This window comes from Pristiophorus japonicus, chromosome 1, assembly GCF_044704955.1.
Source record: "Pristiophorus japonicus isolate sPriJap1 chromosome 1, sPriJap1.hap1, whole genome shotgun sequence".
Lineage (NCBI taxonomy): Eukaryota > Metazoa > Chordata > Chondrichthyes > Pristiophoridae > Pristiophorus > Pristiophorus japonicus.
In genome coordinates this window covers 167,481,683-167,498,536 of record NC_091977.1, presented here as the reverse complement: position 1 = coordinate 167,498,536, position 16,854 = coordinate 167,481,683, and the positions used below count along the sequence as shown (strand labels likewise).

General features: G+C 44.1%; 1 protein-coding gene across 23 annotated transcripts in view; it reads left to right on the top strand.

Annotated features, from left to right (window-relative positions):
* The first annotated feature begins 1,070 nt into the window (after nucleotides 1-1,070).
* The window catches only part of cast (calpastatin), a 212,746-nt gene continuing 196,962 nt past the window's right edge, over nucleotides 1,071-16,854 (top strand). For 11 of the 23 annotated variants that reach the window (XM_070884614.1, XM_070884633.1, XM_070884619.1 and 8 more), the window contains exons 1-2: nucleotides 1,074-1,134; nucleotides 1,339-1,542. In XM_070884614.1, coding sequence (XP_070740715.1) covers nucleotides 1,501-1,542 — 42 coding nt within the window. In that variant the 5' untranslated portion in view covers nucleotides 1,074-1,134; nucleotides 1,339-1,500. Of the gene's footprint in view, nucleotides 1,135-1,338; nucleotides 1,543-1,829; nucleotides 1,981-2,164; nucleotides 2,370-16,854 lie in introns of those variants that run through there. The other 12 variants (XM_070884646.1, XM_070884593.1, XM_070884600.1 and 9 more) reach the window with 8 other exon arrangements.

Genomic DNA, 16,854 nt, shown 5'->3' with positions numbered 1-16,854 from the left:
TAAAGTAACAGTGACCTCAGACTTTAATAAGACACTCCAGAGTGAGGAACAGGCCTTAGGGGCCGGCTTATATACAGTGCTCCCAAGGGATGCTGGGATCCCTTGGGACTTCAGGGGATGAGCTCCCTGGTGGCAGAACATGGGAGTGCATGCTTTACAGATATACAACAGAAGGGAGGAGGTAAAAAGGCAGGTGTTGCATCTCCTACGCGTGCACAGGAAGCTGCGGTGGGAAGGGGAGGGGTGCTGGGGGTGGACTTCAGAATGTACCAGGGTGTCGCGGAGGTACATAATATACATGTTATTCGATAATATACTCGCTGGAAATGGGCATGTATTTCAATGTAATGTATGTGCAATCTTTTACTCTCGGGAAGTTAGGGAAGCCTGTAAGTGCATGGATATTCTGTTTCCTAGTGCTACATGTTTGTGTTGGGAAAACAGAAATTGCAAACTGGCACCCTAAGCACAGCTGTTATCATATGATCTGCACATTTGCAAGGGATGGGCTTCCAGGGGCCTGTAATAACATATGTAGGAAATCCCAGAATTGTAGAAAGTGAAAGTTGTTAAGTATGGAATAACTCCACGAGGCTAAGTATGGTGAGCTAGTTCAGGCATGACCTTACTCCAGTTTATTTATTCTCAAAGTGAGGATTCAACATTATATACATGGCTTGCACATGTCTGCCAGTGACGCCCTCCGGTGGCAGGTAAAACCCAGTTAACATACATAACAAAAGTAGCTGTCGCATTTGCCTCCACTCGCAAGACCCTCCAGATCAGTCTTCCGTTCCTCAGAAAAACATCAGAGCCAATATGCTTGCACTGGGAGAAATCTCTTCCTCTATCTCATCTCACAATTGTTTGCTTACATCTATTTGGAAGAAATGAAAGTTAAACATACTTCTCTGTACTTTATTCTTGAATGCCATTTGAAACCTGATTTGACAGACATGATTGACAGGCACCAACACACCATCTATGCCAGGGAGCAAGGGCTCAGAAGTTCATACCTATCATCTCCACGGATGAGTTCCCGCTCTCGCCTGTGTCACTTTGGGGAACAGAAACCAGAAGGAAAATTCACTGAACAATTTCAGACTTCTAGAAAAATATTATCCAGAATGTTTGGTAACTTTGATAGTAGAACATTGTAATACAAGTTATTTTTATACATGTGTGTGTGTGTGTGTGTGTGTGGAGGGTCCGTCGGACTATCAAGTTAAACATAACCTCCTTGGAGTTAGTGGGGGCAGCAAATGGGTGTTTCTTGTGGGTGATGGCAGTATGAATAATGCCTCTGAATCCGTTCAACCTGTTGACAATGTGTTCCAGAACAGAAAAATGTAGAGGGACTGAAATTAGACACGCCCTAAACTGGAACCTACTGCAAGTTGGGACGGAATAGAGCCAGCGCTTGTGGAGTTAGGCTGGAAGTTCGGCTCTGCGGAAAAGAAGTAACGTTCTGTGCTCGAGTCGCAGTACATATCCTCCAACATGTGGCAGCGCAACAAAAGAAAAGGTGGAGGGTCCAGAAAGGTAAATGTGAGGGAATCGGTCGCTGGTAGTTAAGCAGCTCGGCTCGGCCCGGATTGTCAGCTCGGAGAGTCCAGGCCGAGCCGAGCGTCCCTCGCTGCTCCCAGTTGTGTTTTGCTTAAATGTATCTTCAGAACGAAGTTTGCAAGTTTATCTTTCCTGTAATTACGTTGAGAAGAAATCCGCCGCGGGGCGCTAGCTATTAATGAGAAACACCACCGGCATTTGGGTGAGCGGGCAGTTGGGGGAATAAATTATGTGAACTGACATTTCGCCTGGATTCCCCGCCCGGCCCGGCACCCGCCCCGCCGTCTCCTGGTGCTTTGGGCAGTGGAGCTGCGCCCCTCTGGGTCTGACTGACGGAGGGAGTGTCCGAGGGATGTTCAGTACACGACTTGCACTGATCCGGAAGGACTGAGAAGCTGCGTCCCTTTCTTCCAGGTAACCCTGGCTGAAACAGTGTTGAATATTAAATATTGCTGGGGGAGAAAATAGTTCCGTAGCCATTGCTGGGACTGTTTTGACACAGGCCGGCTGGAGAACTGCAGCTGTGCTTTGAGCTTTGGCACAGCCAGTATATTCGGGGCAAACGCTTTCAATGTTGGCTGGTTGAGAGGATTCCGTACAGCTGGGCGTCATTTTCGACCTCGCCATGTAGACGTGCACATGATGCCGCAGTATTTTTGTAACCGGATTTTCCCGTCGATTGTCTCAATTCTATGATTCTATGTTGGGCTGATAAAATCGTTTGCGAAACACTTCCGCGAAGTTGTGTCACCCGTTTCAGTTGCCGTGTGTTGTATAGGAAGTGAAATGGATCTTTTCCAAAGGTATTTGATCAGTGCTATCCGTGGGCCTGACTAAAAGAGGAACTTTGTGACTTAGAGCCTCACGCTCAAGCATTCCATGTTCTCTGACACTGTACCTCATTGGTTATCATTTGACCAGATCATAATATCAACAACTGTTTTAATTTTCAGGTATTGTTATCCCTGTGGTGAGAAATATAAGCGCCCAAAGGCTAACTTAAAAAAAAATACTCTTTGGATGTGTCCAGCCTTTATTGCCCAACCCTCGTTGTCTTGAGAAGGCAGTGGTGGTCAACAAGTAACTAGCTGGACTACTTAAGAGGGCAGTTAAGAGTTAAGTTGGTGTGGGACTGGGTAAGGATGACAGATTTCTGTACCTAAAGATCATGAGTGAACCAGTTGGTCTGCAATGTCAATCTTAAATTTTTGTATGTCTTGGATGAAACATGATGCTTTTTGGAAGGAGAGGAGGGAGAAGGAGGCAGTGTCTCTTTTTTTAAAAGTTTAGTTCTGTAGTCGTCGTGCTGCCAGTAAAAGTAGTAGCAAGGCTGTATCTAATTTGTGGACACAACGCATGTAGGTTGTGAAGACATAGATGGGTGATAAAAAGAGGGAGGACTAAAAAGCATCAGGACATAAAAAGGATACAAGACCAAGAACAATATATTCAAAGACTGATGACGGACAATTGTTTCATTTTAGAAGATTTAAATGCAAATGGGCCTTGAAAAGATGGACCCGACTGGCCTGATGGTAGTGCACCTTATTTTATGTTTACAACATGGAGTGTCATTGAGGAATAAAACTCTAAGAGCTCTGATACCTTATGATTTATTCATACACAAAGACAAAGTTTGATACTTATAAGCCTTTAGTAAATCCTGCATGCCATCAAGTTGAAATATAATTGTATAACCATAGAATGTGAAACATAGAAACATAGAAAATAGGTGCAGGAGTAGGCCATTCGGCCCTTCTAGACTGCACCGCCATTCAATGAGTTCATGGCTGAACCTGCAACTTCAGTACCCCATTCCTGCTTTCTCACCATACCCCTTGATTCCCCTAGTAGTAAGGACTTCATCTAACTCCTTTTTGAATATATTTAGTGAATTGGCCTCAACAACTTTCTGTGGTAGAGAATTCCACAGGTTCACCACTCTCTGGGTGAAGAAATTTCTCCTCATCTCGGTCCTAAATGGCTTCTCCCTTATCCTTAGACTGTGTCCCCTGGTTCTGGACTCCCCCAACATTGGGAACATTCTTCCTGCATCTAACCTGTCTAACCCCGTCAGAATTTTAAACGTTTCTATGAGGTTCCCTCTCATTCTTCTGAACTCCAGTGAATACAAGCCCAGTTGATCCAGTCTTTCTTGATAGGTCAGTCCCGCCATCCTGGGAATCAGTCTGGTGAACCTTCGCTGCACTCCCTCAATAGCAAGAATGTCCTTCCTCAGGTTAGGAGACCAAAACTGTACACAATACTCCAGGTGTGGCCTCACCAAGGCCCTGTACAATTGTAGCAACACCTCCCTGCCCCTGTACTCAAATCCCCTCGCTATGAAGGCCAACATGCCATTTGCTTTCTTAACTGCCTGCTGTACCTGCATGCCAACCTTCAATGACTGATGTACCATGACACCCAGGTCTCTTTGCAACTCCCCTTTTCCTAATCTGTCACCATTCAGATAATATCTGTCTCTCTGTTTTTACCACCAAAGTGGATAACCTCACATTTATCCACATTATACTTCATCTGCCATGCATTTGGCCACTCATCTAACCTATCCAAGTCGCTCTGCAGCCTCATAGCATCCTCCTCGCAGCTCACACTGTCACCCAACTTAGTGTCATCCGCAAATTTGGAGATACTACATTTAATCCCCTCGTCTAAATCATTAATGTACAGTGCAAACAGCTGGGGCCCCAGCACAGAACCTTGCGGTACCCCACTAGTCACTGCCTGCCATTCTGAAAAGTCCCCATTTACTCCTACTCTTTGCTTCCTGTCTGACAACCAGTTCTCAATCCATGTCAGCACACTACCCCCAATCCCATGTGCTTTAACTTTGCACATTAATCTCTTGTGTGGGACCTTGTCGAAAGCCTTCTGAAAGTCCAAATATACCACATCAACTGGTTCTCCCTTGTCCACTCTACTGGAAACATCCTCACAAAATTCCAGAAGATTTGTCAAGCATGATTTCCCTTTCACAAATCCATGCTGACTTGGACCGATCATATTACCTCTTTCCAAATGCACTGCTATGACATCCTTAATAATTGATTCCATCATTTTACCCACTACCGATGTCAGGCTGACCGGTCTATAATTCCCTGTTTTCTCTCTCCCTCCTTTTTTAAAAAGTGGGGTTACATTGGCTACCCTCCACTCGATAGGAACTGATCCAGAGTCAATGGAATGTTGGAAAATGACTGTCAATGCATCCACTATTTCCAAGGCCACCTCCTTAAGTACTCTGGAATGCAGTCCATCAGGCCCTGGGGATTTATCGGCCTTCAATCCCATCAATTTCCCCAACACAATTTCCCGACTAATAAGGATTTCCTTCAGTTCCTCCTCCTTACTAGACCCTCCGACCCCTTTTATATCCGGAAGGTTGTTTGTGTCCTCCTCAGTGAATACCGAACCAAAGTACTTGTTCAATTGGTCCGCCATTTCTTTGTTCCCCGTTATGACTTCCCCTGATTCTGACTGCAGGGGACCTACGTTTGTCTTTACTAACCTTTTTCTCTTTACATATCTATAGAAACTTTTGCAATCCGTCTTAATGTTCCCTGCAAGCTTCTTCTCGTACTCCATTTTCCCTGCCCTAATCAAACCCTTTGTCCTCCTCTGCTGAGTTCTAAATTTCTTCCAGTCCCCGGGTTCGCTGCTATTTCTGGCCAATTTGTATGCCACTTCCTTGGCTTTAATGCTATCCCTGATTTCCCTTGATAGCCACGGTTGAGCCACCTTCCCTTTTTTATTTTTACGCCAGACAGGAATGTACAATTGTTGTAGTTCATCCATGCGGTCTCTAAATGTCTGCCATTGCCCATCCACAGTCAACCCATTCAGTATCATTCGCCAATCTATCCTAGCCAATTCACGCCTCATACCTTCAAAGTTACCCTTCTTTAAGTTCTGGACCATGGTCTCTCAATTAACTGTTTCATTCTCCATCCTAATGCAGAATTCCACCATATTATGGTCACTGTTCCCCAAGGGGCCTCGCACAACGAGATTGCTAATTAATCCTCTCTCATTACACAACACCCAGTCTAAGATGGCCTCCCCCCTAGTTGGTTCCTCGACATATTGGTCTAAAAAACCATCCCTTATGCACTCCAGGAAATCCTCCTCCACCGTATTGCTTCCAGTTTGGTTAACCCAATCTATGTGCATATTAAAGTCACCCATTATAACTGCTGCACCTTTATTGCACACACCCCTAATTTCATGTTTGATGCCCTCCCCAACATCACTGCTACTGTTTGGAGGTCTGTACACAACTCCCACTAACGTTTTTTGCCCTTTGGTATTCTGCAGCTCTACCCATATAGATTCCACATCATCCAAGCTAATGTCCTTCCAAACTATTGCCTTAATTTGCTCCTTAACCAGCAATGCTACCCCACCTCCTTTTCCTTTTATTCTATCTTTCCTGAATGTTGAATACCCCTGGATGTTGAGTTCCCAGCCCTGATCATCCTGGAGCCACGTCTCCGTAATCCCAATCACATCAAATTTGTTAACATCTATTTGCACAGTTAATTCATCCACCTTATTGCGGATACTCCTTGCATTAAAACACAAAGCCTTCAGGCTTGTTTTTTTAACACCCTTTGTCCTTTTAGAATTTTGCTGTACAGTGGCCCTTTTTGTTCTTTGCCTTGGGTTTCTCTGCCCTCCACTTTTCCTCATCTCCTTTCTGTCTTTTGCTTTTGCCTCCTTTTTGTTTCCCTCTGTCTCCCTGCATTGGTTCCCATCCCCCTGCCATATTAGTTTAAATCCTCCCCAACAGCACTAGCAAACACTCTCCCTAGGACATTGGTTCCGGTCCTGCCCAGGTGCACACGGTCCGGTTTGTACTGATCCCACCTCCCCCATAACCGGTTCCAATGCCCCAGGAATTTGAATCCCTCCCTGCTGCACCACTGCTCAAGCCACGTATTCATCTGCGCTATCCTGCGATTCCTACTCTGACTATCACGTGGCACTGGTAGCAATCCCGAGATTACTACTTTTGAGGTCCTGACAGCTGTTGAAATTGTGTTTCACATTAAGCCATTTGCCATCTCAGATTGTAGGAATCACACGCAGTGTGGAGCATTGGTGGTTCAGTGGTAGAATTCTTGCCCCTTGTGTGAGTGAACCAGATTGAAATCCCAGCCAAATGCAGAGTAGAAATGGAGTTTACTTCACTTCTAATGCCTGGTTACATATTCACCGATGCTTGCCTTTCATTATATGGTTATCAACTGCAGGAGAGATACACTTGAGTGGTGCAATATTAGTTGGATATACTTTGAGGGAGTGCAATATTTTAGTTAAGAGAGCACTCCAAAAAAACGTGTTCAGTTATTGACACTCCACTGTTGTGGGTAAACTTTGTGGGAAGTTAAAGCACTTTCAGTTTTTAGTTTTCTTTAGTGTCTGTGATTTTGTTTTGTAGCCATTGTGTCTATTACAGTCTTTGGGTATGTATTATGGGTGTTGGCCTTGGCTCACTGCTAGCACATTTGCCTCTGAGTCAGAAGATTATGAAGTCAAGCCCCATTCCAGAGACTTGAGTACAAATATTAGACTAACACCTCAGTGCAGTACCGAGGGAGTTGTTGGCTTTCAAATGTGACGTTAAACCAAGGCTGTCATTCTGCTCAGGTGGACCATTTAAAGAAGATCTCGAGAGTAGGCCTTGCTAACATTTATTCCTCAACCAACACCACTTACCATTTTACCAACAACCCCCCTCATAGAAAGGTCAAAGTACACATGCATATGCTGTGCAAATATGACATAAGGAGCGTGCGGCAAACCAGGCTCCCTGCCCACCCTTTCCCTCAACGACTATCTGTCCAACCTGTGACAGAGACTGTGGTTCTCGTATTGGACTGTACAGCCATGTAAGAACTAATGCTAAGAGTGGAAGCAAGTCTTCCTCGATTCCGAGGGACTGCCTATGATAACATATTAGACAACACTGCTATTTAAAAGTGATAACTGCCATTTTCACCAATCTGTTCTGGCCTCAGCCAAATGAATACCTCCACCGTTGGCTTTTAGTCTGTAGCTCCCAGTTTCCAGATAATGGGAGATTACCCCTGTGCATCTTTGCTTCAACTCGGGTTTGTTTCAGCTCCCGCTTTGTGTGATTGTTCTGGATCCCTGACCCTGTTCTCCATTTATTGAGTAATTGTGACACTCCCTCCCCCACCCACCCCAATGTTTCAATGACATTTTGTTTTTCCTCCCCTGCATAGTTTGCAGTTCCATAACATTCTGAAAATGAACATTGGAGTCCTGTAATGGTGCACGTTGATGAAAGAGTAACTACAACAAATGGAGATGAGATTTAGTATTGGCCTTTTCCTAAGGCTCACAAATACAACGTCCCACTCCCAAGGGAGAAGGATAACTTGTTTTGGCAGTATATATGAAAATATGAACGTAGTTCTTCATCCCTAATACAAGCACTACTGGTTTTGCTGCTTTGAAAGGTGTCTTGTATTTGCATTTCTATTCAAGGTATGTCTCATTTGTATTTAGGATGACTGTGGAGTTTTGTTTACTCTTTTTGTACTAGCTTATCTCCTCTCTCAATTTTCTCCCTGTTTTGTAAGCCCTGCACCTTTACTCCTTTCCCTGCTCCTTCATATCCAAGAATAAAAAAGGCCTACAGCATTAAAATCCAGCAAGGTGTTTGGAAAGCAACAAAGTGCCAGCTTTCAGATGTGTTGTTTGATCTTTTGAAGGTGATGTTAAACTGAGTTTGTCCTGTCAGGTGATCATAAAGATTCCATGGCACAATTCAAAGAAGAGCAGGAGAATCCTTCTGTGTCCTGGCCAATATTTATCCTTCAATCAGCATCACCAAAAACAGAAGCCAGAATTTTGCCAGAGCTCAGCAGATGGGATCGGTGACGAATTGGCAGTGAAATTTGATTTGATTGACAGCGGGTCAGGAACCCGCTGTCAAATCGCAGATACTTGTCTTTCCCAATGTTGGGTCTTGAGTGGCCATTGAATCAGCTGATGAATGACAGAAATGTAGTATAAAAAGCTGCCACTCCACAGTCATCCTAAATACAAATGAGACATACCATTAACAGAAATGCAAATACAAGACACCACCTTTCAAAGCAGAGGCTGTTGTTTTCTCCCTTTGGGACACAGATTGAGCTTTATGCAAGCTCCAAGTGTTTGGAGCAAACTCTGCAGCAAATGACACCTCATTGCAGCAACCTCTCACCATTGACAGATTGTTTCTGTTATCTTAACTTCCAACTTCATCAGCATGGGTACTGTTTTGTATTTAACCCCTTGTAACCTGCATCACACCTGTCCACCAGAGGGCCTACCTGTTGGAGTCCCAAGAGATCCCAGCATCCCTTGGGAGCACAGTATATAAGCAGGCCACCCACGAGGTGCCTGCACTCTGGAACTACAATAAAGGAGCTAAGGTCACACTTGCACATTACACACGCTACTCGGTCTGACCATTTATTATGAGCATAACAGGTACCATTTACACTCTCACATTGATTCTCAGAATCTGAGCATGATGAGCCCCAACACTAGCAGCACCAGGCACACCAGCAGCACCTACAACAACACCGAACTTTTCCGCAATCACCTGATGCTGTACACGACAGAGGGCATCAGCACCTGACTACATTGCTGCCTGGGCGGCTAGAAATGGCTTCACCATGGCCAGATTTACTTCACTTAATGCTGTATACCCTGGCTGCCACATGATGTGCCAGGTTGGTACCACCCTATACCAACACCATAAAGCATCCCTACAATGCCCAGGCCATTCCTTTCATGCTCATGAGCATTGGGGGCGGGGTACCATTATGTCTGCATTCACTGCAACTCACTGAACACAAAGTGTTGAAAGTAAAGGTTTCAATGTTTGTCACCGCATTATAGAAACTTTACATGAACACTGCATAAAACACTGAAGTGCCTACCCTTGTGTGTTGTTAGTTGATATGATTGCACTAGGATGAGGGTGAGTGTAAAGGGGTGGCTAGTGGGATGGGTAGAGGTCCAAGGTATGTTGGTGTGAGTAAGGATGTGCAAGAGCAGGGTTGGGAAAGCAGAGTGATGGGGATGTGATGAGAGGCACAGCAGGATGAGGATGAGTGTAACTTTGTACAAACGTTTTGTGATCTACTGAGATCATTGAAACGTTTGCGACACTGCACCCAGGTCCTCCTGACCACATCCCTGCTTGTGCCCTCCTGTGCAACGTGCAACCAGGCTGTGTTGATCTCCTGGGTAGGTCTCTTATGCCCATGGGAAGGGAAGAGAACCTCCCTGCGTGCTGCAGCTCCCTCCGTAAGGATATGGAGGGAGTCATGGGAGAGCCTGGCTGCAGCCATGAGCCTGTGTGCAGCCCTGCACCTCTGTGCAGCGCTTGTCAGTAAGGCTATAGAACACTGACAGCACAAATGTCAAAATAAATTTGGACATGGTCCCTTTTAAGGAAACAGGCTGATAGCATATCATCAAATGACATCATCAGACCCGCTTCCTCTAATTGGCTGGGAAATGCCAGGCTTAACACGCGCCATCAAGGTAAATTAATTTCAAACAGCGGCATGGAGCCAGCAGCAAGGTCGGGACGCTCCGAGCCTGCCGAGGTCAGTAAAATTAGGGCCAGCCTATCTGGTCATTTAAGAACATAAGAAATAGGAGCAGGAGTCGTCGGCCATTTGGCCCCTCGAGCCTGCTCTGCCATTCAATAAGATCATGGCGGCTCTTTAATACTTCCCTGCACTATTTCCATATCCCTTGATTCCCTTAATATTCAAAAATCTATCAATCTCTGTCCTGAATATACTCAAGTACTGAGCCTCCACAGCCTCCTGGGGTAGAGAATTCCAAAGATTCACCATCCTTTGAAAGAATTTTTTCTCATCTCAGTCATATTCAAAAAGGAGTTAGATGAGGTCCTTACTGCTAGGGGGATCAAGGGGTATGGCGAGAAAGCAGGAATGGGGTACTGAAGTTGAATGTTCAGCCATGAACTCATTGAATGGCGGTGCAGGCTAGAAGGGCCGAATGGCCTACTCCTGCACCTATTTTCTATGTTTCTATGTAAATGGCCAACCACTTATTCTGAGCCCTGGTTCTAGACTCCCCATCTCAGGGGCAACATCCTCCCTGCAACTACCCTGTCAAGCCCTGTAAGAATTTTGTATGTTTTAATGAGACCACTGCATTCTTCTAAACTCTAGAATATAGGCCAAGTCTACTCATTCTCTCTTCATAAGACAATCCCCCATCTCAGGAATCAGTCTGGTAAACTTTCATTGCACTCCTTCTATGGCAAGTATATTCTTGGGTAAGGAGACCAAACCTGTACACAATACTCCAGGTGTGGTTTCACCAGGACCCTATATAATTGTAGTTAGATGTCTTTACTCTTGTACTCAAATCCTTTTGTAATAAAGGCCAACATATAATTTTCTTTCCTAATTGCTTGCTGCACATTCATGTTAACTTTCAGTGATTCGTGTACAAGGCCACCCAGGTCCCACTGAACACCGACATTTCTCAATCTCTCACCATTTAAAAAAATATTCTGATTTTCTTATTTACTACTACTTTATGTCATCCAAAAGTTGATGCATCTGACAATGCAATGCTTCCTCTACTGTACTGAGCTGTAGTGTCAGCCTAGATTGCATGCTCAAGTTGGAGAAAGAGGCTTGAACCCAAAATCTCTGAACAAAAGGTGAGAGAGTGCTGAGCCAAGGCTGAAGGGGAGAAATTCAGTTGTTTAGCACCATCATTAGCACCAGAGAGGGGCGCTAAAGGGCCACCTACCACACGAGCTCCGTGCTATGACAGCCTGCCGCGAACTTCATTGGTAGTTTAGCGGCGGCGCTGTCATTTATTGCGACGCAATCTAGCGCCACCACTTGATGACGTCAAGAGTGTGCAACGCCCCCTTCGCGACGTGTTTCTGAAATTGACTGCTTTCGCCTGCCGCAGCGCCTGGCGCTACTCCCGACAGCAGGAAGCAGACGGTGTACAGAGGATCCCGGAGCGATATCGCAGGGAATGACGAGGTAAGTGTTCAGAGTCAAATTTTTAACAATGACTTGCTTCTCTTGCCTGCGGAAGGTTGTTGGTAGCCTCCCTTCCATTTTTGGCAGGTTTCACATGGCCGACCTCACCACCTCTTTAGATGCTAGGATCCTAACACCTCACGTTGAGAAACGCTACTGCCCCGCGATGGGCCTTTAGCCCCCGAAGAGGATTGTGCAATGCTTCCCTTAGCGCTCCACTCTCCTCTTGGGGCGATACAACTGAATATCCCACTTTGAGGTGGTAGACATCGTCTGGCGCTAAAGGTAGCACCCAAGCAGCGTCACCGCCTCAAAGTGGGCAATACCGAATTTCTAGTCCTAACAATCTCAAATATGTTGTAATTTGCTAACTTAAAACATGTGTGTGGCAGTGCCTGTTCTTGTGAATGTGGAATAGTCTGTTCAGTCACATTAGAATATACTAATACAGTCATCCAAGAATAGAATTCTAGTATGCTGTCAAATGAAAATCATATTACATAAAGTTTTCCGAGCACAATCCATCTTCTTGGGAAGCTGATTATTAGACACTTCTAATGTTTGTTTTTGTAAGCTGTATACTATACACTACCAGATATTTTAAACAATTAAAATCCGTTCACTTCTGTAAGCATCAGTTTTCATAGTAGCTATTGCTACTGATTCTCATTATAAAGACAGAGGGAACTAGAGAGCAGTGTATTTATAGCTGTATTCCCCATGCCAATATTTTAAAATTTGTTAGAGGTAGTTCAGCAAAAAACGCCCATATCATCAGCCTGACCCATCAGCAATGATTTTTCTAATTTTTTTTTGAGTGCGCAGTGGTCCATTCACGTTTCTGCGCGTGCGTGGTGTTTCCATTTAAAAAGCTGGTGAGCTGGCTGCGCAGGACCTGCAGACCACTGCACGGCTGTGCAGTTTAACAGAAACATTGCCTACCAGTGACACTTTTAACACAAAATTATGCTTACTGAGATATGATAATTTTTGCTGAAAATGAAAAACATCTATCCCAGACGCTCTGCCTTCAATCCAAAGAAATGGGCAAGTTTGAAAAGAGGAACAATGGGGTTAAAAGAAATCTAATTAATATTTTTTTTGGAGGAGGAAAAACTTTAAATGATTGTATCATCTTGGTTACAAAGACAATGGGAACAGAAGAGCAATATAATTAGAGCTGTAATCCCCAAAGTTTAAAAAGTTCTGTCTGGTGTGCTGAGTGAATTCCTTTACAGAGTAGCTGAAGTGAGATTAATGCTTACTAACTGTATCTCACTAAAGATTTGCTACTTTTTTTTTGTGTAGATTTTATTTTTAAAATGTGTCCAGTGATTCCTGATGGTTCAATGAGGAAACATGTCATGTGGTGTGACATTCAGCCATACACCAAGAAGATCCCAAGTCTGTGCTGAATTAGCTAATTTTGGTTTGGTTGGTGGTAGTTATGCTCCAATTAGATTCAATGCCACTAAGCTAAGGAGGGAAAAATCAGCTAGGATTCTGCTCCTGACGATAATACAGTGACCTCTACTGGAAAGTAAATATGCAGAAGTCAGATGAGGCTAAGACTGGAATTAGATATAATGCTATTCTCATGAGACCCCACCCTATATTTTAATAGCATGTCACCCTTGTGTATTGACTCATGCGTGAGGAATGACTGCTTGGAAAGTACTGAGAGCTGCCAGCACCCCAGTAATGACCTATGCCTTCAAGAGTGGAGTGGCTGAAAAAATTGAGGATGAAGAAGAGAGGGGGGCAGAGCGGGTGGGGGGGGGGGAATTTGCTTTGTGATAGTTTTGAAAATTGTTCAGTGATCAGTGTCTGTTCACATTGTGCTGATATCTGAATTCAGTCCCAGCAAAACTATCTAATGGCCTGAAATTGTGTTCCCTTACACCAGCTCAGAGGGAGCGGAAAATTCAGATTTTGATTCCTACACTGATTTTGCGCTCTGGCCAGGTTTTGAACTGGGGGTTGAATGAAGCTTGTGCTGCTCCATCATGCAGGGTTCATTATAATATGTATTGGAGTGTCCCAGGGTGTGATCCTTTCTTGCCACTGGCACAATGTTGTTCCGGTGTGCCAAGTAAAGCTGGAACAGAGGCCAAAACTGCAGGCATTGCAACTGCTATGAGATCATGAAAGATAAACTCCTTGCCTTTTGATTCTAAAATTGCTGGACTTGTTGCTTGCTCTGTAATTTGCCAGTTTATTTTTTGGCTTTTTCTTTTGGAGTTTGCAAAAGTCTTTTAGAATTTGTGTTCCGTTCTTTTAATTTGGATTGGAGCATCTGTTGTTTTTATTTTTAGTAGAACTTTATTTCTGCACTCCAATCGTGCGGGCACCCTGCCTGTCTTAGCCAACTAGAACCTCATTTGTTAATTTCTACGGCTCGTCATGAGACTGAGGATGAGGAGGAATTTGTTGTAGGTGCATGTGCATCACAGGGACTGTCCAAAGGTGTACAGTACCAGGCACAGTTTTTTTGTAGATGTCAGAAAGCTGAGCCTCACCAGGAAAGTAGTTTGCAGAGCTGTGCCATCTCTAAAGGAAGACCTGAGGACACTTTTTACAGGAATGGCACCTCTGTCTATGATGGTTGTTGGACTGCTTGCTTGTTCAAATTCGCCTTGTTACTTTAACCACCAGAGTGCGCGCAGATTCAGCTGCAGCAATGCAAAATCAGGTCCTTTTTGAGACGTCATATTTCACGATTCCAGTATAAGTGCTGCATACAAAGACTCACGTGCCATTTTTACCTTCTGATCTCTCCATTCCATGCATACTACCAATAAATCATAGTACATTAAAAATACATGCAGGTGTCAACAGAATAACGATATGAATCCAACAAACATACACTTAACTCCTCAATCATTTTATTACCTTGGTTACATTGCCCTTATAAATTCTTCCAGTTTTATTACCATGACCTGATCCCCGACCTGATAGACAGGAAGGTCAACCTTCTGAGCTGTGGAGATACATATGTGTCTTAAACCCCCTTGCACAATCCCATGCTCAGCAGGAAATTGTTTTAACTCCTCGTGCGCTGGTTTCGTAGATTGTCCAGGGCATCGAGATACTCGGTAATGTGGACTCTTGTTCCCACAATGGTTAAGGTGACAACAACCTTTTGTATGCAGCCAGCTCCATCCGAGGTGTAACAGGATACATCTGCCAGATCAGGTAGTATGCAATGCATTGTTGCATCCATCAGGTCACCGAGGCTATGTTTAAAAGGGCAAATTAGTTTATCACATCCACTAAGGAAGAGGAGAAGCAGCTGGAGAGGACAGGAAGGTAGCAAGAATACCCCAGGTTTAAGGCCTAATCAGTGCCACTCGGAACATTGACTTCATCTACTTAATCCAATGGCATTTATCAATAGGAAATAATTCTGTTCAATTAATATGATGCTTGTTTGTGACTACCAGCATCTTATCATGCAAGGTATCCAAAAAAACAGTCACGACTCTTTTATTCTGAGACAGGCAATAGTACCACCCTTGTTGGCGAGAAAGACCGCCATGGAGGAATGGCTGCTGGGAGACCAGGCATACTCAATGGAGCCATGTGAAACTCAGGAAGACTAGCGGAAAGAAGATTTGGTGAGGTCCATTCTGCCACCAGGGTAAATCAAGCAGACCATTAGCCTGTTGAAGCAGAGGGTGGCTTGACCCATCCACCTCCACGGAGGTGTGTGGGGGACCTGACCCATCCACCTCCATGGCACGAACCTGGTATTGCAGTACTTCCAGGAACGGTGCAGTGGCTCTAGGCCTTTTGGCTAAGAGCATTGGCGCAGAGTGATCCTTGAATGGGCCCAAGGTGACCTCTGGCGTTGGTGATTTGACAAAGAATTGGAACGATTGGCTACGAATTTCAAAAAAAAAAAAAAAAAATTAGCCTGTTGAAGCAGAGATTCTGTTGCCTGGATCGGTCAAACCAAACCCCCCCCCCCCCCCCCCCCCACCCCAGGTTGTCCAAAATTGGCATGTGTTGCATGCTTTTGTCGTTTGCAGAGGCGTTGCTCTGTAACATTCCATATGAGTATGCGTGTGATTGATTTACACTGATGTGTCCTGGCTTGGTACCAGATTTCCTCTTAGTGCTGCGTGCAGATCACTGTTAGACTGCCCATAAAGTCCTTGTCCTTCCTGAGCTGCTGTTTAGGTGCTATCTGACTTAAGGAACAGGCTGGTGTCACACATGTGTCACATGCGAATTTGCAAAACATTTTTCTGAAGCTGGACAAAAAATACTAAAGGATGTAAGATAACTTGCAGGATATTAAACGGAATGCAATGATGTATTCGGTTACATCCTTGCATCGTAAATCATGCCCACTGCCATGTGAACTTTGGTCAACAACAAATCTTTGGATCAGGTTGTTCAAAAACTTCAAACCCAGTGAGTGTCCCACCAATCATTTGGTTTTAAGACAGATAAATGAAAGATTGAGAAACAAAAAAAAATCCTAAAATGGTTTGTGCATAGAAACTGCATTTGTAACCATTTGTTCTGGTTGTGAGCTTGTGTGAAGACAGGAGGATTTCAAATGGCTATTTACAAACAGGCACTAAATCAGCTTATTGCTTTATTCTTGGGAAACCTTTAGAAAGGAAATCTGTACAGAATTGCTTCTGGAAGAATTTGTTACTGATTTTATTCCAAGAAATGCCTGGATTAAATGGGTTTACAAAGTTTAAGCAGATTTGTTTTCTTTGGGAATAAATCAGGCTTTTAAACCTTTTGTTTGGAATCTTAAGTGATCAGAGCAGCAAGGCTGTCCAAATGGCAACAAAGGGGTCAAGTTTCGACCTGAGTTGCTCCTACGTTTTTGGAGCAACTGGTTTAGAATGAAGTATCTTAGAAATTACAATTCTCAGCATTTAGTTTGCTCCAGTTCTAGTCAGTTAGAACAGTTTCATTTTGGAACAGATTTTTGTTTTCAAAAGGGGGCGTGTACAGCCACTTACGCCTGTTTTGAAAGTTTAGGCAGCGAAAACTTACTCCAAACTAACTTAGAATGGAGTAAGTGTAGATTTTTGTACGCTCAGAAAAACCTTGCCTACACTTTAGAAATCAGGCGTAGGTTACAAATCAGGCGTCGGGAACGAGGGGCAGGGGGGAAGGTGGTGAAGGGAAGTAATTAAATTCTACAAGCATTCAACAGTCTTATACAAAT